At 39.9% G+C, this 21,545-nt stretch overlaps 3 protein-coding genes across 6 annotated transcripts; 2 read left to right on the forward strand and 1 right to left on the reverse strand.

Moving 5' to 3' along the window:
- Positions 1 to 1,208: 1,208 nt before the first annotated feature.
- On the forward strand, positions 1,209 to 11,461 carry clpxb (caseinolytic mitochondrial matrix peptidase chaperone subunit Xb). 2 transcript variants are annotated; one of them, XM_042411584.1, is made up of 15 exons: positions 1,209 to 1,565; positions 2,097 to 2,176; positions 3,425 to 3,585; positions 3,713 to 3,827; positions 5,170 to 5,324; positions 5,443 to 5,602; positions 5,904 to 5,945; positions 6,648 to 6,824; positions 6,960 to 7,124; positions 8,509 to 8,597; positions 8,831 to 8,995; positions 9,090 to 9,389; positions 9,594 to 9,686; positions 9,783 to 9,889; positions 10,009 to 11,461. In XM_042411584.1, exons 2-15 carry the CDS (start codon positions 2,122 to 2,124, stop codon positions 10,097 to 10,099), a joined length of 1,875 nt encoding a protein of 624 aa, XP_042267518.1. In that variant the 5' UTR covers positions 1,209 to 1,565; positions 2,097 to 2,121; the 3' UTR covers positions 10,100 to 11,461. The 2 variants fall into 2 exon arrangements, with proteins under 2 accessions (XP_042267518.1, XP_042267519.1); XM_042411585.1 differs by lacking the exon at positions 5,904 to 5,945.
- Positions 11,462 to 12,205: 744 nt separating this feature from the next.
- Positions 12,206 to 15,092, forward strand: LOC121897221 (ubiquitin-associated protein 1-like). The gene is made up of 5 exons (XM_042411609.1): positions 12,206 to 12,328; positions 12,881 to 13,540; positions 13,654 to 13,824; positions 14,313 to 14,414; positions 14,502 to 15,092. The coding sequence occupies exons 1-5, from the start codon at positions 12,206 to 12,208 to the stop codon at positions 14,634 to 14,636; spliced, it is 1,191 nt and encodes a 396-aa protein (XP_042267543.1). The 3' UTR covers positions 14,637 to 15,092.
- On the reverse strand, positions 14,843 to 20,594 carry LOC121897209 (protein regulator of cytokinesis 1-like). 3 transcript variants are annotated; one of them, XM_042411588.1, is made up of 14 exons: positions 20,429 to 20,594; positions 19,330 to 19,462; positions 19,110 to 19,232; positions 18,794 to 19,027; positions 18,534 to 18,704; positions 18,262 to 18,411; positions 18,024 to 18,171; positions 17,782 to 17,918; positions 17,599 to 17,694; positions 17,042 to 17,188; positions 16,839 to 16,949; positions 16,622 to 16,729; positions 16,036 to 16,209; positions 14,843 to 15,373 (listed from the first exon to the last, which is right to left on the reverse strand). In XM_042411588.1, exons 1-14 carry the CDS (start codon positions 20,437 to 20,439, stop codon positions 15,302 to 15,304), a joined length of 1,815 nt encoding a protein of 604 aa, XP_042267522.1. In that variant the 5' UTR covers positions 20,440 to 20,594; the 3' UTR covers positions 14,843 to 15,301. The 3 variants fall into 3 exon arrangements, with proteins under 3 accessions (XP_042267522.1, XP_042267523.1, XP_042267521.1); XM_042411589.1 differs by lacking the exon at positions 20,429 to 20,594 and adding an exon at positions 20,253 to 20,356 and having other exon boundaries at positions 16,103 to 16,209; XM_042411587.1 differs by lacking the exon at positions 20,429 to 20,594 and adding an exon at positions 20,253 to 20,356.
- Positions 20,595 to 21,545: the final 951 nt, after the last annotated feature.

Below are 21,545 nucleotides of genomic sequence, written 5' to 3' on the forward strand. Positions count from 1 at the left end.
ATTTGTGAGATTGCAACTAGTTTGGAAGGCAATTGTGGTCCAGTATGCAACTTAAAAAAATGTGATGTGGAAACTTTTGGGGAAAAACATGTCAGACACAATTTAGTATTCCAAGCAGAGGATATTTATATGTCCTAAAATATGTGCTGAGTAGGGGATCGGCTGCAACCTGCCATCCCTCCAGGACCTGCACACCTCCAGGACACTGAGGCGAGCAGGTAAGATCATGCCCAACCCCTCCCACGCCGCACATTAACTTTTTGAAACGTTCCCCTTCAACAAGAGACTGAGGCGTGTCAAGACCAAAACCTCACCCCATAAAAACAGTGTCTTCCCGAGAACAAAGGGAACTGGAGCACACCGATTAACTCACAGCCTTTACTTTAACGGTTGTGAATTAATCAGTGTGCTCCAGTCCCTTTTGATCTCTGGAAGTCTGCTGTCCTCAAAATTAGGAGCACCTGATTCAGCTGCATTTTGCTGGAAGATGTGTGGAGAACCTGGTTTCCACAGTTTCTTTCCATTTGCAGTTGTCCTCATCAACAAGGCCCAGAACCCCCACTGACAAGGACTGTAACCCCCCCCATGGACATTACACATTATATTAATGTAGAATCCCATAATCTTATATTTGCACATCTGTGATCTTTGATCTAACATGGCACGTTACATTAGCACAACTTGTCTTATTATTATTATTATTATTATTATTATTATTATTATTATTAATTGCACACTGCATATACTGTTTACTCATGGTCAATATATTGTACATTTCATCTTATTCTCATCAATTTAAAATTTAAACCCGTAGCAGCTCTTCTCACTTAGAATATATTTTACATATATTTTTATTGTACATTTCTTTACTTAATTTTGTGTATATTTTTGACTGTTATGCACCACAACACTGAGGCAAACTCCTACTTGTCAATAAACCTGATTCTGATGTCTACAACAGATCTTTAAGTAAATTACAGATGTGAATCCAGGAGACACTCGAGCAATGAATATGGTTCATGAATCGCGAGTTGTGACACTGTATAGTTAGTTCTGCGAACTCAAAATTCAAGTCCTGCGTTTTTCTGATTCAAGGTGGCATAACACGTTTACGAGGAGTACCCAAACGCAACATAAAATGCACATTACGAGGAGCACTTGAACGCATCAGAAACATCCCCGCTAGCTCCTCCTCTGAACTAGTAGATCTCAAAATATCTGGATAGATGTAAACTGCATAGGGACAAGCGCAGCCCCCATATTGCTTAACAGTGTTTACATGGTTAAATCACTTCTACTAGCTACTATACCCAGGGGGAAGGCCAAGGCTAGCCGGGTACTAGCCGACCTACTTCACAACAGCAGGCGTTACATCACTTTGGGTCGTGTCCCACCTGGGAAATATCGGCCTAAAGGAGTCAGCGCTGCCAAATTCCTGCGATAGGCACTGTAATGTTAATATGACACACTGACCTGTCAAACTTAAACAGAAGAACGATAGCTACAGTGACTTCAAGTGATTTTTGTTTGTCAAGACGCGACTGGTTTCATCGTTCCCCCCCTCCGTGAGTAAAACCAGCAGGGTACATGTTGTCCAACCGTTTGCTGCAGCTTTGTTAATTAGATTTAATGTAGGCAGGTACGATGTGAGCTTGCTACTTGTTGTTATGATAATCAATACTTCTTTAGCATTAGCCTCCTGTCCTGTCAGGGCTGTTGTTTGTGTCTTTTCCACTGGCAGAAACGCTCGGTGGCTGTGGCTCGGGCCTAGCTTACGTAGCTAACACTTTACCTAACCTAGCTAGCTACGTTGTTTATTTTGCGTTATTGTGTTATTAACACGCTTAGATAGCTGGAGGTATTTAGCTCAGAATCAAAACACTTCAGGCGGTTTAAAGATGGTACTTGTTTTTTAAAAAAAAGTTGTAAACATCACTGATAACCACCTTCACCAGTTAATGACCTGCTCTGCTAATGCTAACAGTGACGTTGGAAGTTATGAAATGTTTAACCGGCCTCTCCTGTTTGTGAGCCCCTAGCTAATTTAGCCGCCTCCGCCCCTCTCTGATTAACTTTCTGTTTTGTTTTGTTCACAGGATTTTGAGCCAAAAAAGAAGAGTTATGTCCTGTCCATGCACTTCGGCTGCCAGGTTGTTCCTAAACACTGCCCACAGAGGTAAGAAAAGGAAAAGTTGACATCTTGCCAGCTGGCTAAAGCTGCATGACATTGTGCTATTTGCTACAGCCTTAAAGTAGGTCTCCAGCTAACCCAGATCGCTGTCTGTTGTGACATGTCATGTAATGTCAACAGCAGGTGGAAAAGTCAACAGTGTTATAACTAAGCTAACGTTTTTACATCGGCTTGCATGTCAGAGTTTCACACCTGTTACATAGTTTTTAAAGTACATGACACATAGTGACATAACACATATAAAACACAATGTTAAGTTTCTACTGCTAAGCTAATGTTGTTGCATCTAACAGCCTTTCAGAGCTGCTCAAAGTTATAAAGGACAGAAAGCTAATAATAAAAAGACAAACACAGTATGATAAATATAAACTGTGCCTAATATTTACATACAGTGTTACAATAGTGGCTTTGTCTATGAGCTTGTTCCTGTTGATAATATGCGGTGTGGTCAGCTGTAAATACCATAGTCCTTTATGGTGCTATTTTGAGACTTCTGATCTGTTGTAAACTAATTAAGGACAATTCCCTGAAGACTACGTGCAGGGCTACAACTAATGATTAATTTCTCTACCAGTTAAACAGTGGATTATCTTCTTGATCAATCATTTTTTTTATGAAATGTGACAAGACAGTGCTATTTAACAAAACATGCATCTTCTGGTTATATATACAAATACATACAAAGAATATACAGAAATCATACACAGAACCATGTGGGGAAAGAAAAACAAAAGAAAAACAAAACAAAAACTCTGATGAACTGTTCACAGAAAAGAACTATTACATTGCAACTGTTTACCTCGATAAAGGGCTTTTTTTTTGTCCTCTTCCAGCCTTTCGCCAAGTAACTGGCTTTATTAATTTATATGTTTCTCATGTGAACAGCCAATTCAGACTTTGTGCACCATATATATTTTATTATATATAATAAAGTAAAACAGTAAATCCTCACACAGCAAAAGCTGGATCCAGATAACGTTTGTTATTTTTGGTTGAACCATTAATCGATTATTAGAATACTTGTAGATTAATTTTCATAGGAACAATCATAGATCGTATGTAGTATTTTCTATAATGCTATTTGGTTATTGGTGTAATTATTATTCAGCACAATATTTGTTGTATAGGTAAACAAAAACATTACTTAACTAACTAACATAACATTCACTTAAAACATCTGGTCACAAGCTACAGTGTTTGTAGGAGTCAAAAGTGATGTTGCTGTTGTTACAGGATTGTCCTGCTCCCGGATTCAGCTGTTTTCTCTGAGTCGTCAGGGGTCTCGGGAAACTCATTTGCCTCCCCGGGTACGGGTGAGGTCGTTTTCAGAGACTGCTATCTGCTACGCCTCTAAAGATGGGACAACAAAGGACAGCGGAAGTGATGGTGGAAAGGTAATCTCTTGGGAGGATAAATCTCATTTGTAGTTCTCTTTTACTGTAATACCCCACACCTTTGTGTCCACAGAAGAGATGATAATAATATAATTTGATATGTGCTGACGCAATCATGTTTACACAGAAAAGCATCAGTGAGGGGAAGAGACTGTCCGGCTCTGGCGGATCAGGCAAGGGAGGAAGTCAACTCCGATGCCCTAAATGTGGAGACCCCTGCACACATGTAGAGACATTTGTATGTGAGTAAACTTAAAAATATTGGACAAACAGTCACCAAGACAACTGACCTGATATGAATTTTGGGTGAAGAGTGATTGTAGAAATTTTAAAATCAGGAGGTGGAAGTGTACAGGAAGATAAACACACCTGTCACAGATGTTTTAGTTGAATTGGTGCACAACACCTTATGGGGCTGATGCAGGCAGAAGTATGTGAGCTCAGATAGAGGTGGAAATTTATTTGCCAAACACTAATAAAATATAAAAGAAAATGGGAGAAGGAGAAGGTTACGAGGGAGGTTCTGTCTCCAGAATATGAAAACTTAATGTCAGACAGCGAATAACCAGCAGAAGAAATGTGGTTGTGTCATAGCTGGATGCCACGCAACAGGATTGAGGAGGAGGAGAAGAAAGTGAAAGAGATGGTTTGTGCATTGGCTGAATAAAAAAGGAAAGAGAGGGAAAGTACAGCATACTGATCCAGGGGAAGGGTGAATGTTTAGTTCAATCTGTGATTCTGTGGTAAAAACGTGGCAGTCATAGTTGTACATCACAAACAACCTCAATCTAATAGTCATACATAATTTCATGGCAAAAAATATAAAATGTCAAAATAAAGATATGTAAGGAAACACTTTGCATTTTCTCTTGTGTTTAGCAACAATCAGCTGTGAGTTACTAAGCTGTGTGCTTCAAACTGAGCACTGTTTTGGATGATAGATGGTGTCAGAAACCTCCTCTCAAACAATCAGATTAGGGATATCTGTTGGGTTTTTGTAATGTTCGTTACACTGACACATAAAGTTAGCGCCAGTGATTGACCAGGTGTTCGTCTTGTCACCGTTCATGTGACTGCTCAACCACTCACCATTCAAGGAAAAGTCACAAATATACACCCTAAGTGGCATGACATCGCTATCCACCTTTTTAATTAAACTCTTTTCATCATGACAATGTGCTGAGATATTGTTACAACAGGTGCCCTTGTGGCTTAATGGTTGAGGCACAAACCATATAACCGCAACATCCATGGTTTGATTCCTGGCCACTGCATGTCACACCCCTCTCTCCTCCATTGTTTCCAGTCTTTCTACACTGACTCTCAAATAAAGGCAAAATGCCAAAAAAATAATCTTAAAAAAAAAAAAAGAAATGACTACAACAGAAACTTGCATCAGTTGATTTTTTGCCAGTTCTCTATGTGGTTTTAGCTTTATGAGCAACCCCTTTCATTTTTGATTTCTTAGTCAACGTAATCTGCAAATTCAATCAGTTGTTGAGCTATAAAATATGTCATGAATCTCTTCAAACAAGGTTGTGAAATGTTTCAGTACTGAATGTGCTGTGTGTTGTTCTTTTGTAGCATCAACACGATTTGTCAAATGTGAGAAATGCCATCACTTTTTCGTGGTTTTGTCTGAAACGGATTCTAAGAAGGGGCTAAACAAAGAGCCAGAATCTGCTGCGGAGGCTGTGAAACTGGCATTTGCACAGAAACCTCCCCCTCCCCCCAAGAAGGTGAGAAATTAAAGCAGGAACTGAAATAACTTTCATTACACATTCAACAGTAATTATTGTATTACACTTTTATACTGTTACACTTACTATAAAGTATATATATTTTTTTGTATTTCAGATATATGCTTACCTCGACAAGTATGTTGTTGGCCAGTCCTATGCAAAAAAGGTGTTAGCGGTTGCAGTGTACAATCACTACAAGCGCATCTACAACAACATCCCTGCTGGGAGTCGACAGCAGGTGGAGGTGGAGAAACAGCCCTCTCTGACACCTCGTGGTCAGTATTACTGCAGTATCGGTGTCTATAAATATTCGACTTTGCATTAGATAACTTAAGAGGTTGCAGAGTCAAGAGCCATATATTCTTAAAAAACCCACACAAATAAGTGATAACAGAGGCTGCAGCTGTGGTCTTAAATCCTAACTTGTCTTGAATCCTAATCTGTATTATTTGGCATTTGTTCAATAATTGTCTCACGCAGTTTTGTGTAAACTTCCTTTCAAGGCTGTATTGTTAGTGTGATAACGGTAATGATAATGATAATATTGATTTGAGTACTTTCGTCCTCTCCCTGTAGAGCTAGAGATGAGAAGACGAGAGGATGAATACAGATTCACAAGTAAGTGATCAGTCCTACATACATATGATCTTTATCAGCGGCGACTTTAAAAGTCATAACAAATCAGCGTTTTTTTGTTTTTATTTTTCATCAGTTGCACAAATGCCAAAATGTACAGACTCTGTGGCTCTTCAGTTAGAGCTTTGTTAAGCCTTTTTTACAAATTTCCAGCAATGGAGTTATGTTTCTCAACCTAAATAATTAATTTATTAAATGACAATTACTTATTAATCACTTACTCTCTGGGAATTTGACACCAGGTGATACGGTATGTGTTTTTTGAGGAGTTACAGCTCAGCTACAGCAGTGACTGGTTATCGTGTGTTTAGTTTCCCATTGAACATGTCTGCAGATGAGCTACATAGACTGAGGTCAAAAAATTACATGTGTTAATCTTTGACTGACAACACAATAAGATAAGGTTGCCTAGTGGCCTACATTCACATGTGTACTTTTGCTATTTTCAGTCCAGCCGTCCCCACTTAGTAACTCCAGACTGGCACAGACTAGGGCACATATTTTTAGCCTGTATATGTAAACTGTTACCATCAATGAATGGCCTGTTTTTAAATTGTCAACAACATCACAGCACATCAAGTGGTGCAATAGAAAGGGTTCAGTCGCTTTCAGATAAGTTCTTATTTTTCATTCATACAAGTAGTCAGTCCCAAAGCTAACCCTTAGGTTTGTTTGTTGTTGCAGAGCTGCTGCAGATCGCAGGGATCAGCCCTCATGGAAATGCTCTGGGAGCGTCCATGCAGCAGCAGACGAGCCAGCAGGCACCTCAAGAGAGGAGGGGCGGGGAGGTCCTGGACTCCACACACACTGACATCAAACTGGAGAAGAGCAACATCATACTTCTAGGTCCAACTGGCTCAGGTAAGTGATGTATCAGCATTGTTCTAACTTGTAATATTGCACAGAGACCCTCATTAAAACAGGCGCTATTTATTTGTAAATATGGGTCTGTATTGCCAAAAGAAATTTGATCATGGTTTCTCTAATATTTCACAGGAAAAACATTGTTGGCGCAGACACTGGCACGATGTCTGGATGTTCCCTTTGCAATTTGCGATTGCACCACACTAACTCAAGCTGGATACGTGGGGGAAGACATTGAGTCAGTCATTGCCAAACTGCTGCAAGATGCCAACTACTCAGTGGAGAAAGCACAACAAGGTGGGCAGAGGGACTACATTTAAAAGCAGTGTAGATGCCCATGTTAAAATCATATCATATGTTCTTTTTGAACCATTTTTCTTAACAAGCAGAAGAAGCAAAACACCCACTCTGTTCTCTCCTTCACCATACCATTAATATTCAATCAAAGATGGACAAATTACAACTGATAGGCCTTTGGAGAATGGAGCACTTGCAGGTTTTTAGATATATTTTTTCTATTTTATATGGAAATTCTGAAATCGGCAAACACACATTAATAATGATTAAAATTAAGACTGATGTAAAGTTGGTTTTGTAATAAGTATTAAAAAGATAAAGCTGAAAGAGAAGACACAGGAGAGCTGTAAATGCAAAGCATTAATCTAATTTATGAAGTCAGTATGAACATTATGGCACAGTGACAAACGTGGCCTCTGTCCTCTGTATGGAAGCAGCTGACTGGAGATGTTTATAATTTAAATACTGAAGAGAAATGAAGGTTACAGTCAAATATAATTCAACTCTTTATCACCAACCCTGTTATGTGTAGCTGAGGTTACTAAAGGGTTGTCTACAGCTATGCTAACAGCTCTGTGAGGCTGCACTTAGTGGCCACAGTGGTGCTAAGAGCTAAATGTTAACGTCACCATGCCGCTGTAACATGCTCACGACGACAATGTTTACATACTGATGTTTACCATAGCCTAACATTTACTAAGTAGCTCCAAACACAAATTACAGCTGAGGCTGATGGGAATGTCATCGGTTTGACTGGCATTTGGTCATAAACTAAAAGTATTATAATTGAAAGTTTGACTTGATGGTGCCAGATGAAAAGTTCAGGGATCACCAAAGGCATGAGGATACATCTGGAAACCATGAATGTCAGAACAAAGTCCGTCCAATCTGATATTTCAGTCTGGACCAAAGAGGTCAAGATTGCCTCTGTCATCCATAGAGCCACGCAATACCGATTTACTGAAATCAATACTGATTTATAACAAACATAATAAAACAGTTGCCATAACAATCTTGTTGAAAAAAAGTGTGGAAAACCACTCAGTAAGACTTAACCCTTGTAAAGGTTAAATAATGTTTACTTATATATAAATTACTGTATTACCCTGCTACACCCTGTTTGAATTTTGCACATTAAATCACATTTCCACTTTCCGTTACTTACGTGGGTGGAATGTGTTCCTGTCTCGATCTTATTGGACAAGCTAGATTGGGATCAAACTCGGATTAACAAAAGTAAACATCAGCGTGATTCAGGGTCAACTCAAAGTAAAGACTGTGTACATGTACTGTATATGTTTATGAGAGAAAGGGACTGTCTCAGGTGATGTTGAGAAGTCAAACTTAAGACTTCAGTGGCCCTGTCCTTGTATTCCATGTGCAGGTATCGTGTTTCTGGACGAGGTCGATAAGATTGGCAGTGTGCCTGGCATCCATCAGCTGAGAGATGTGGGAGGAGAAGGAGTCCAGCAGGTCAGTATTCAACCCTTATTACATTAAATAAAAAAATCTTTTATGCAATCAAAAGACTCATTGTGAAACCCAAACCACAAAATGAGTCAGAATTATACTGGAACTTGAATTAAAAACATGTCAGCAGATTTCATTTATGACTGTAAACTAGTTTCCTGTTTATTTCGCTTTTGTCTTGTATTGGTTGACTGACACTTGCCTTGTTGTTGACCTCTTCCCTTTTTCTCTGTCAGGGGTTGCTTAAACTCTTGGAGGGCACAATTGTCAATGTTCCTGAGAAAAACTCCAGGAAGCTGAGAGGAGAGACGGTGCAGGTAGACACAACAAACATCCTGTTTGTTGCATCCGGTGCCTTCAACGGACTTGACAGAATCATTAGCAGAAGAAAGAATGAGAAGGTAATTTTAACACAGCTCACACATACTCATCAGCCAAGATTTCTGTTTATCATTCCTAGCTCTAACTTGATCATCACGGTTCATTCCTCTTCAGTATTTGGGTTTTGGAACTCCCTCCAACCTGGGGAAAGGGCGGCGCGCAGCGGCTGCAGCAGACCTGGCCAACACCAGCGGTGAGACAGACACCGTGGCAGAGATCGAGGAGAAGGACAGGCTGCTGAAGCACGTCGAGGCCAGGGACCTGATCGAGTTCGGAATGATCCCGGAGTTTGTCGGCCGTCTTCCTGTGGTCGTTCCTCTGCACAGCCTGGATGAAGAAACGCTAGTCCGAATCTTGACTGAACCACGCAACGCTGTAGTGCCCCAGTACCAGGCTCTGTTCAGCATGGACAAAGTAAGGGTTCTTATACTGTACAGTGGGGGCTTCTTTACAATGTTGGAAATGAATAAAAGTGCTTTTTATTGATTTTTAAGTAGGTTTTTGAATCAGATCTGCAGGCACTGGATGTCTCTGCTAGAATGATATCTACAGATCTCTTCAGGTCTGAATGACTGGATTCTAAAAATTGAACTGAACTTAAAATGTTTTTTGTTTCAGTGTGAACTCAATGTGACTCAAGATGCCTTGAGGGCCATAGCCAGGATGGCTCTGGAGAGGAAAACTGGAGCTCGTGGGCTCAGATCCATCATGGTATGTGAATTTGCCAGTGGTATAAAACTTTTTATTTGTGATAAAAACTTTCCATTTTGTTGATCTAACACCGGTCTTTTTTTCTTCACTCCACAGGAAAAGCTCCTGTTAGAGCCAATGTTTGAGGTGCCGCACTCCGACATCATGGCTGTCGAGTTGAACAAAGAGGTTGTCCAAGGAAAATCACAACCCAGATACATCAGGTCAGTCTCTCTCCTCTCACTAAACATTTCAGAGATCAGATTCTTGTTTTGCCCAGCACACTGAGTCTCCAAAGTTGTTTGGTTTGAAACCTGAACAGCAGTTTCCATTTGAATTTCAGAGCTCCGGCCAAGGAGTCGGCAGAGGAGGAATACGACTCCGGCATTGAAGAGGAGAACTGGCCTCGACAGGCGGATGCTGCAAACAACTGAACCACATGACACTCATTTCACCTGAAGACAGTGCTGTCTGAAATCATTTGATTACTATGAACCTTTTGATACCAATTCTGGGTTTTCTTATAGCCCCTGACAAACAAGCTGTGGACATGTAACAGATATAATGAAGGCTGCTGGTTCTCACCGAGGAGTGTTTTCATAATGAACAAGTTAAGAGAGTGTAACAATGTTGGGTCCCGTGCATCAGATGTTAATTCTCTAGCGGTGCACTCGCAGGGTGGACCTTTATGAAATATTTCAATCTCTGGGGATTGTTAACATTTTATCTATATAAAGATAATGCAATTTTATTCATGAACAGATTTGTAGCTAGTTTATTTGTTTTCTCTTTTTGTGGTGATGGGATGTAACGGCAAGGGAAGCAAATGGAAATTATGGGATCATACTGTACACTTGAAAACATGGGGCGCTGAGAAAGTGTAGATGTGATGTTACCATGTCAAGTATTGCCTTATATCATAAGGGCATGATATTCCATAAGCACTGTAAATGTTAAGCTACACTGCTTAGGTAGCACTTGTAAGCAGTTTGTATGACATGACCTTTAATTAGGAGAACACATTGTGAAGTGTAACGCACCAGCACACTAAAACAGAGAAAAATAATGGTCTTTTTTAACAGCCAGAATGGTTATTTTTCAGTGTTTTGCTTCCTCCTCTAGCCCACTCTATAGGGAATGTATATGTGTTTACCTGCAGACCTCTCTGTCACAGGACTGGATCAGGGGTCTGTCTCACAAAGGAGGATAAGCAGGTTACCCAGGGAACTTCAAAGTGTTTAATGAGGTTTTATGTTTTATTAGCTAGCCCTTGAAATGCTGAATCGTATTCCTAAAACCTGATATTAAAGCTCCAGTGTCCAGACTCAAATAATTATCAGACAGATAATCTTCTTCACAGTTAGCTGGCTGCCACTCAAAGCCTGCTTCGTTAAACATCCCTCAGAATAGCACATTTTTATTTTCTGTGTGTGTGTGTGTGTGTGTGCTCTCCAGCATCGGAAACACACCTTTAGTGATGTAATATCCTTTTACTAAATGGTACCTCAATACACACATCTGTAATCAAGCCTCTACCTAAATGCTCTCTGACTGAACCACGCTGCTGTACTCTTAAGAAAAAAAAAAAAAGCTGTTTGTGCTATAAAATGAGATTAAAACTAGATCTGTTCTCCCTTTGCTTTAAGTTTCCTTTTCTTTCAGTACACTTTCAAAACTGCTTTTCTCTATTTTCAGAGGTCTGTTACAGAACCTGTAAACCCCCCTATGTTTGTGAATCTTTAAATTTACTGTGATTGTTAAAAATATATAAATAAAATGTATATCTCTGTACAGAACTTTAAGGTTTTTTTTTTACTTGTCTGCAGACCTTTTTAAGATGTTGACTAAAACAATGTCGAATAACAACACGTGAATGCAACAGACATCACAGTGTTGTAGTACACTGTACCTTTATGTAATCAGCTAATCTCTGGAAAGTATCATGCCGTTCTTTGTTTCCCAATACCTCAGCATTTCTCTAATCCTCCTTCTGATCCACGTTGAAATTACTAAGTCACACAGCCTGAAATGTGGCTTTGAACATAGACGATACAGCTCCAGTCAACTAAAAAATTGTAAGATACTGAGGAAAAATAATTATACATTTTACATTGTTAATGTATTCATAGTAAAACATAAAATAATTAGACATTTATGTTGTTATATGTACATGTATAAAGGTTTTTTTTTTTAACTTCTTATGTATGATTCTAGTAGGTATTTATATACGTATTTAAATACTCCATTGTCTGTACTGTAGCTTTGGGATTATAGCAGGTGTCTGAGGTGTTATTGTAAACAACTCCTCAGATGATGTCAGAGGCTTAGTGATGAAGAGGTTTATCACACACGATGATGTCTATGTGTTCGTCATTTACTCCTCATACCTGCTTCAGAGCGCTGAGGACCTGAGAGAAAAACAACCTGACAGAGGTGAGTGCTGATAAAATTGTGATGACGTTCTGGTTCTGTATCTATAACCTCAGGAACTCTTTGTGGTTCTTCTGATGCAGGTGCGTTTTCAGTGCATATTTGGTGCGATGAACGCTCTGGAAGATGTCCCATTTCAGACCCCACTGGGTCCACTGAGGGAGGAAGTCCAGCTGGTGACCGGTCCAGACCTCACTATACCAGACTGCCATCGGATACTGCAAGAAACTGAGGTCACATTTCCGAGTTAACAGACACATATTCCTGTTTTGAAATGTCTTTCAGTAGCAGTGATTTGAGAGAGCTCACATGCTCTCTCTTATGCAATTCCTGTTCAGTAACACCTAATTATTTTTCCTCTCATATTCATGCTCCAGTTAAATTGTTAGAAAAATCAATTGTTTAGAGTACTGGGGTCCAATGGGCCCAATTTCATTCTTCCCAATACAATTCCTGGAAGGCAGCTACATCAGATTTGATTGATTATCAAGATGCATTTCAATGTTTCTGTAAAACTGTATTGTCTTCCTGCTGAAAAGTGTTTTGGAGCTGCATCTGAGCAGGTTATATGAATCTGACTACAGGTCACTGCTATTGTCTTTATATTTGTGATAAACATTTATTTATTGATATTATCTTCATATGCCTTTTTTATGGGAAACACAAGTGGAAATGATAAAATGACTGATGGCTGACTTAAATTGAGCTGTTTTAGTGTCCTGTGCTTTTTCAACTATGACAAATCAAACTGTTATGGAGGCTTAAAGTCTTTCTTTCTCCTGCAGTACGGATTCAACCTGGAGAAGTGGATTGTAACTAGGCAGCAGCCTGTCTGCCAGGCCCCATCCTGTCCCCCCTACTGGATGATGTTCAGCAGCCCTCAGGTGACCCACAGGGTCAGTCGCAGGGGCAGTGACCCGTGGGTCAGCCCTCGGCCCCGCAGTCACAGTCTGAACTCTGCAGACACCCGCTGGCTGCACCATCGCACCGTCAAGTTCCTCATATCTGACTCAGAGGATGAAGATGGGTACAATGAGGATAATGAAGGCTCCTCCACTGAAGATACACGTCACCTCATCAAGATAAGAGAGCGGCCCCGGAGCGCTGCACCCAGAGACAGAGTCTCCAGAGTCAAAGACATGCACTGGGGCCCCTCCATTCACCACTGTAAGCCGGACTCACCTCAGACCCTCAGAGGCCACAGAGGCAGCTTAACATCTCTCCAAGACTTCAGACAGCCGCTGCGTGCACTGGAGCAGCATAGGTCACAGCAGGGCAGCCCGCTCCCTCCTGGGCAGAAGAACTGCAAGAAGAGGCAGCGTCCACTGGGCTCTGTGGGCAGAAAGTTCTCCCTAAACGCACCTCCTGCTGGTCCGTCTCCATCCAGGCTGCAGCAGCAACGACCCTCCTCTGCAGGGCCTGTTGTCAAAAACCGCAGGCAGAAGGTTTGTTTTTCTGTCAGTGTATCTGAGAAGAATATTTATCATACCTTTATTTCTTCTCTACTTCCTTCCTTCTCATAACTCACCACGCTTGTCTGCTCCTGTGTTGTCATCAGGCCCTGAGGACAGGTGGCTCTCGTGGGGTTTTCTTTGACTCAGCAGCAGAGCTGTTGTCAGCGCTCAGCCAAGAAGAGAGGGAGCTACTTGAAACCATCACTGAGAAGGGTTACCCTTTACGCACAGCTATTCTGGCACTGCAGAAGACAGGCTATCACAGCCCAGAGAAGGTATGTCCTATTTTGCTTCATAAGCTGTGTGTTAATCACCTTTTAATGGTCAACAAACCCTGATAATGTGTAAATCAAATGCTTATGATTTGCCTTAAGAGCAGGCTTGACAGCTAACTGTAAAATGAAAGCCTACACTTCATCAAACCTGCCTTCAAAAATGTTTAGACTCACATTTTGTTATATTTGCTTTCCACAAGGTAAGTAGTTGCTCAAATTGCAGAGCAAAAACCACAAATCCTTCACTTGTATGTTTGTGAGCTCACAACCTGTAAACCCAAAGTCTTACATATCCTTTGGGACAGCTTAATAGTGATCTGAAAAGCACCGACATTTAACCCCAAATAAACTAATTTAAACTCTGTATCAGTTTACTTGAAAGGTGTCAAGACTACATGGTGTACATAGAAATGCATTCGACTCATGTTAATCTGCTTCATCAAGGCCAAATGTATCATTACCAAAACTACTTGTTCTTTTATCAACAGATCCTAAAATACCTAGTTGCCAGTGACCGTCTGTGTGAGCTGGGTTATGATGAAGCACAAGTAGAGGAGGCCTTGGAGATGTTTCAGAACTGTGAGAGCAAGGTGATCCCAGCTCCTTTTACTTGTCAGTGGATACAGAAAGCCGTGCCCTATCTTAACTGGATGTTTAACATTGAAATTTTGTTTCAGGCTGCCGAGTTCCTGCGTCTCCTCGCTCAGTTTAATGAGATGGGCTTCCAACAAAATGCCATCAAAGAAGTGCTGCTCGTTCATGAAAATCATCGTGAGAGGGCTCTTGAAGAACTCATGACACGCATGGCTTAAAGCCGAACATGTTCTCATTTCTAGTTCACATGGAGAAAGGATTATTTTCTATGGTATGTGTGGAAAATGTACTAAAGATACTAAACAGATACTGCCTTCCAACTGTGCTGTTAACATCTGTGCAACTCAACCACAGAGGCTGTAATGAAAACGTTTCAGTATAGTTAAAATGACACAGAGTAAGAATTACACTTAGTGAGGATGAATGTTCTTTTAAAAAGTTTATTTACAGGTTGACTTTTAAAAAAGCAGGAGCAGCAGAAGTTTTTGAAGAGCAAATTTAGCTGTCATTCCAGCTGGATCAATCGATTCATGGGCTAACTGCTACAGTACTAACTCTCAAGTAGTGAATTATAGATAAGTTTCACTTAAAAAGGCTGTATCCCCATAAGAAAAATGTCAAATAAAAAGCCACAACCGCCTAAAGCCACAAACATCATTAACTTACCACAAAAATATATACAGAAGAGAAAATTGCCCCAGCAGTTGACATTGAAATAAACTCTAATGAAAACAGGATCACTTGAGTCTCAAAATGTTCACATGGTGTAAAATATTTACATTTTTTATAAAGAAGTTCAAGTTCCCTCTTGTCCACTTTAACTAACACCAAACTACCACCGAGCTGGGCGACTCCTGGCACTGAAGCTGCTCCTTTTGATCCATCAGTGTTGAGTGACGGTGGAGTTCAGCAGTCCCGACTTCCCATTGGATTTAGACGCCTTCGAGAGCTCTCTCTGTGAGAAAACAGCAAACTTAACTGTCAATATGTATTCATAATAACAGTGTTAAAATGTCAAATATACAAACATGTTAACATGTGTCATAGCAATATGAAATGTTATATATTCATTTTGGAAAGATATTTCTTTAATTAATTTGGTGGAAACTGGCTCAGAGTTATTGTGTTTTTGGCTTGTCTAATTTTATCTAAATTGTTACTGTATGACCATCAAAACATCAAACATGAGATTTTTAATAAATTTTGTCATCATGCTGGCAATCCTTTTTGTCTTTCAATTGGTTTATCCTTGTATCAAAACTCTTAAGTTATATAATCATGCAATTGTGTCTGTGTCTCTGTCTTGATGCAAACATTTTCAAAAAAAAAGGAAAATCATTCTTTGGATTTAGAAAAAAAAAAAAAAAAAAAAAAAAGGAAAAAGACTAAAAAAAAGGGCTAATAAGTTCAGGTCAAACAGGTATTCACCAAAACAGTGATGCCAAATGGTGAGCTTCAAATTTACAGTGTGAACTATATAATACTACATACTGAAGGGGAGGATTGTTGCTCTTGATGGTACCTTCTACTGGTGTAATCCAGGAAAACTGATTACTTTCCTTTATTAGTTTGGACTTTTTGCAGTTAAGGACTAAACAGATGTAAAACAGCATTTACCGCAAATTCCGAATAGGAACCAGCAATAGAGTTAAAGGTGAAGGTGTGATCTTGAGTATCCTGAGACCTTAGTGTGCCACTCGGAGTATTTCTATTAAGATGGGAGATGTTTTCCTTGTTCCGATCAAGTGCACGGGGAGTTTTTCCATGTCCAGGGGTTCGCAGGCCAAGACTCTAAAAACAAGACCAACTACAATGTTAATGTGTTTTTTTGTTTGTCTTTCATTTTTTACTTTATTTCAGACTATAGGACTATATATAGAATACTTATATCTCCAGTAAAAACATCTGTAAAAATGGTGACCATGATATTTGACATAACTGCTAATTTAAGCGCATCTAAAAGTAGAATACAGGAAATAGTTGTTTATTATATTACAGTCAAAGTGTTCAACTGCAGCTGTTGACCAGTATTAGGGTGGGGAAGGAAATATAACCAAATGATCTACTGAAAAAAAAAAAAATGAATTCATGAGTGTATCCATATATAACTAAAATGTTGCACCCTACCTACCTAAAATAGAGTGCTAATCCACAATATGGATTCTGTTGATGACATGAGTCACAAGGATCACAGTGATCATACCTTGCTGGCAGACAGAGGAGGTTTCGCCATCGAGGTCTGGCACATGGTTCCACCGATGCCTGAGCTAAGGAAGCTGGTAGGAGTGGAGAAGGTCGAGGTGCCATTGAGCTGCGTGTTGAGAGGAAAAAAATGGTGAGTCAACTTTTCATTACACTTGCCCACAGACCACTACACACGCAAATGTGATAAATCTGACTCAGCTGCTACAGGACCTCACCCTTCTGACTTTGCCAGTTGTGGGAGTCCCGGCTATCCGCCTTTTGGACGGTGTCCTCACTGCGGTTCCATACAACATGTCCTCCTGAGTCTGTTTGCTTTTCTTCAGTTGCTATTTCAAACAACAAAAGAATATAATCATTTTGAAACTGTTGAGAAAAGGGAAATTTGAGGAATTAGTTTTTAAAGAAAGTATTTGCATACCCTCTCCAGTTTCTCCTTCTCCTTTTCAGTGTGGTGGTGATCCCACTGCTCCTTCACATACTCCAGAAATTTCTGCCCATTCACCAGGAACTCCTTGCCGTGCTCCTGCTCCCATTCATCAATTTCAGCCTTCAGACTCTTTTCCAGCTGAAAACAAAACAGGAAAAATAATTTGACCTTGTTTTGTGTGGAAAGATTTAGCACTGAGATAAACTGTCAGTCATTACATAGAAGTCCCATTTTTAAATTTCCTTTGTCAAAATTTGGTGCACAACAATCAAATAAACATGGCTCATTAACTGAATGTTTGAATATCCCCATCTGTTGGCCCAAATTGGTAATGCGCCAACAACCTCAACTGTTTCCACTCTCGTCACATATGGTTAGCTTGACCTCATTTGCTTTCTTGCCAACTGATTTAATTTGACAGGTTTTTTTTAATCCCCACTAACAACTTCTCTTAGAAGCTAATGACTGTCGACGATACCAATCCTGTTTATACGTTTACTGAGCAGACAGAACATGTCAATAAAATGTACTTTAAAACATTTCCTTACCTTAGGCAAACTTTTCTGTAGGTCACATCTCTGCTTCTCTTCTTTCAGAAGGTTCCCACCTCTGTTGTTGAACCTCATAGGGTCATTAGCTTTTCTCTGAGATGCAAAGTACATACAGTTACCACACCAAAAAAAGGTTTGTTTTCAATGCTTTCCCACTAAATTCAGAAGTTAAGTACTCACGTCAAGCTCCAAGTACAAGGTCCAGTTCTCCTGCCATTTTGTGACTCCCTGAAACAGCTCTTTGTGGTCCTCGAAATACTTCTTCAGAGTCTTGACCTCGGCCTCGTGCCGGTCGAGAAGCTCTTCGGTGAAATCGTCTGTGGAAAGAAACATGCATTGAGACAAACACTAACTCTGTGATAATCTACCGCATATATTCAGCGTAAACAAGGTTTTGTAAGGAAAAAAAAAAAGCTTTTCACCATCATTGTATGGCACAAAAGCTTGCTTTTGTTCCTGGCTGTAGAAGCATCTCTCCCATAAAAGGGCAATCTCAGCTCTGATGGCCTCAATGAAACTCTTCATGCTCTGCATTTTCAGCACCTCTAAACGCTCGACTTCAGCCTGGAGCTGGAAGGACAGAAAACACAATATTATTACAATTTTTTATGACTGAAATGACTATTTGCAATGTCAAAGATTAACTTATAGATTTCTTACTGCTGCAATGTTTTTCTTCTTTGACTTTTCCATATGCTCAGAGAGTGCTTCCCTCTCCTCTTGGGGAATTTGAAGTCTTTCCCACAGCTCCTGGATCTTAGTGCGGAGTGCTGAGCAAAGGAGCTCATTCTCAGCCTTGCGTTCTTGCAACTGGAATAAGGCATAAAAGACATACATGTATAACAATAGGATATCATACGCAATGTTATGGGCTGTTACATCATAGCCTTGGTTAAACAAAAAACTAGATGCAACTATCACACAAAAATCACCTGACTGAGGAGTAGTTTAAGTGCAGCAATGTTGTCATTTGACAGACAAAACTCCTCCTCATCCTCACACATCACATCTGTTTCAAAACTGGTCTCTGCGTGCCGCTCCAGCTCATCCATGCATGAGATGATTTCCTTCTTCATGCTCACAAATTCATCATGACGGCGCTCCTGAAAAGACAGTTACAACCATACACGTTACAATCCAGGTTAAGAAAACTCAGTAGGTTGTTAAAAAATAGAAAGAAAGTCAGTAACACCTTCTCTTTGGTCAGATCATCCAGGTAGGCACGATATGTCTCTAGTTCCTTCAGTGATGGGATGGACTCATGGTCAATGCAAAAAGGGGTGGTGCACAAAATATCACACAGCTCATTGTCTTTGGCAGTGAGGCCCTTAAGCTCTTCCATTCTTTGCTTCTTGTGCTCCCTCATCACCTGAAGACGGGTGCGGCTGTTCTTCTCCAACTGCAACATGGTACAGCCTTCTTCCTCCTTCAGAAAAATCCAGAAAATTAGGCAGATTGTCTAGATGGGGATGAGAAAGCAAGTATATATTTCCTGAATGTGACTGTACCTCAAAGGGGGGCAGCTGAAGTTCACTGCACAATTTATTAAGTTCCTCCCGACAGGATTCTATGTTTTTCATTAATCTCTTTTTGAGCTCCTCCTCCTCAGCAATCATTAGATCCAGCAAACCCTGCAGTGCAAGGGAAATCAAAAATGTATAAGTTAGTTAGCTCTGTAAAGTCAACAATCAGCATGAGACTTTCTTCAGCGGTTGATGTGGGACTCACTTTGATGTGTTTGTGAACGTCATTGGTTCTCTGCACACGCTGCTCCTCTGGTATCCCTATTTCCTCCCAAATATCCTGCAACCTGACCAGTGCTCTGTTGAGGTAGGCAACAGACTCTGCTGCATGGACTTCACTGAAAGACAAAAAGCATTTGAGTCTGTCAGTGGTCTGGAGACTCAAAGGATGGATTCACAATTTTTCAAGCCTGTCTTAAAACAACAGTTAGGTGCCCAAATTAACATTGAAATAGGTTTCTCTTGCCAAAGTCATTCCTCTTGTTCATATTGGCCATTAGACGATCCCTTCATAATGAACTTTCAGTGTAAGTGATGGGGGCCAAAATCCACAAGCCTCCTTCTGTACAAAAATGTATTTAAAAGTTTATTGGAAACTCAGCCGTCCAAATGAGTCAAATCAAGTAGATATCTTTCAACATTACAGTCGAAAGTCCCTCTTTTTGTTACTGTACTCCCTCTGCAGCTCAACAGGGAGACACAAAGAGGGAATTTGGCAGATATCCACTTGATATGACTAATTCAGACTGCTGACGCCTCATTTAAGCTTCAGATCAATGGAGCGGATTTTTAATGACCAGTTTGAACAGGAGTAATGAATACAGCGAGGAAAACCTCTTTCGGTGTTCATATGACTGTTGTTTTAAAACAGACTTGAAAATTTGTGAACCTATATATTAACACCCGATACCAGTCAAACAAGTTTCACCATTCGTGAGGATTTTAAATTCAGAAACCAGTGCTGCTGGTAGCTCAGAGCTATCGTCAAATGCCTCAACCCATTGATATGGTAAGCAAGCTAACATTAGCTAGCTTTCGACGCTGTAATTTACTGTGGGATTAGTTGTAATGTTAGCTTAAACAATAACAACACACGAGTAGCATGATATTAAAAGAAAGCAACAATACCATTCAGAATCACTCATCGCAACATAAGTAAGCGGTCACTCCGTCCCAAAGCGTGGCACAAGCTGTGTGCGTCACGGTAGAGCTAACTTACGTTAGCTTTATAACCAGTTTGCCAACAGAAGTGTTACGGTTTAATAATTAACAATGCAATTAATTCAAAATTAAAAGGTACTAACCTCGCTCTCATGTTGCCACCGTAGATCACTAAAATGTGTATTTAAAAACAATATTTCTTAACGTGAAAGCTGACTTTAGACATAAAAAAAGCACTATTAATACTGGAGAGTCTACAGTTATCAGCTGCCCGTTCGTTGTCGACTTCACCAGGTTTGAAATTTGCACCTAAACAATATTTGGGCTGTGATTGGCTGAATGCAGTGACGTCAAAGGAAACGGTTATGGGAGGGCGGTGCTCTGTCTAGGCAACTAAAAGCCCCGCAACACCCATCCTGTAAGAAACACCCAGGCCGCAAACCCTAATGGAAAATAACGTGAAAATTAATACCGCAGAATTATTCTTCACAATTTAGATAAACCACCACAGGCGTTAGTATGATGTGTAGCGGCCTTCTGCCTTTCTGTGAGGTAATTTAATTGAATACATTGCTCAGCTCGTTTAACTTTATCATAAGGGTGTAACGCATGCGCATGTCAATACCAAAACCATTTACAGGATCAACTATAATATGAGGGTATACTATATTGTTATACAAATACTATAGACATTTATCACATAATGATGTATATATGTAGGCTGGAAAGTAACTAAGTACATTTATTCAAGTACTGTATTTAAGTACAATTTTGATGTACATGTACTTCATGAGTATTTCCATTTGATGCTACTTTATACTTCCACTTTACTACATTTCAGAGGGAAATATTGTACTTTTACTCAACTACATTTATTTAACAGCTTTAGTTACTTTTCAGATGAAGATTTGACACAATGGATAATATAACAAGCTTTTAAAATACAAAACATTCTTAAAGATGAAACCAGTGGTTTCCAAACTTTTTGGCTTTTGACGTCTTACATAAAGTAGTGTGTAGTCGGGCTCACATTTCAGATGTCTATGAGTTGTTAACAGATCCACCAAATAGTGATTTTTCCCTCTAAACTTCTCACATGCTTTCATTTCAATAAATGTTCAAATGATCCAATATTTCACCAAAAATGAAAAAGGCTACAGAAAAACTGAAAACAGATTTGTTTTTTCTTCTTTTCTGTCCCATTAATCATCTCACAACCCCTCAGATTTATCTGATGACCCTTTGGAGTGGCTCGACTTT

Source organism: Thunnus maccoyii, chromosome 5 (assembly GCF_910596095.1).
Source record: "Thunnus maccoyii chromosome 5, fThuMac1.1, whole genome shotgun sequence".
Taxonomy (NCBI): domain Eukaryota; kingdom Metazoa; phylum Chordata; class Actinopteri; order Scombriformes; family Scombridae; genus Thunnus; species Thunnus maccoyii.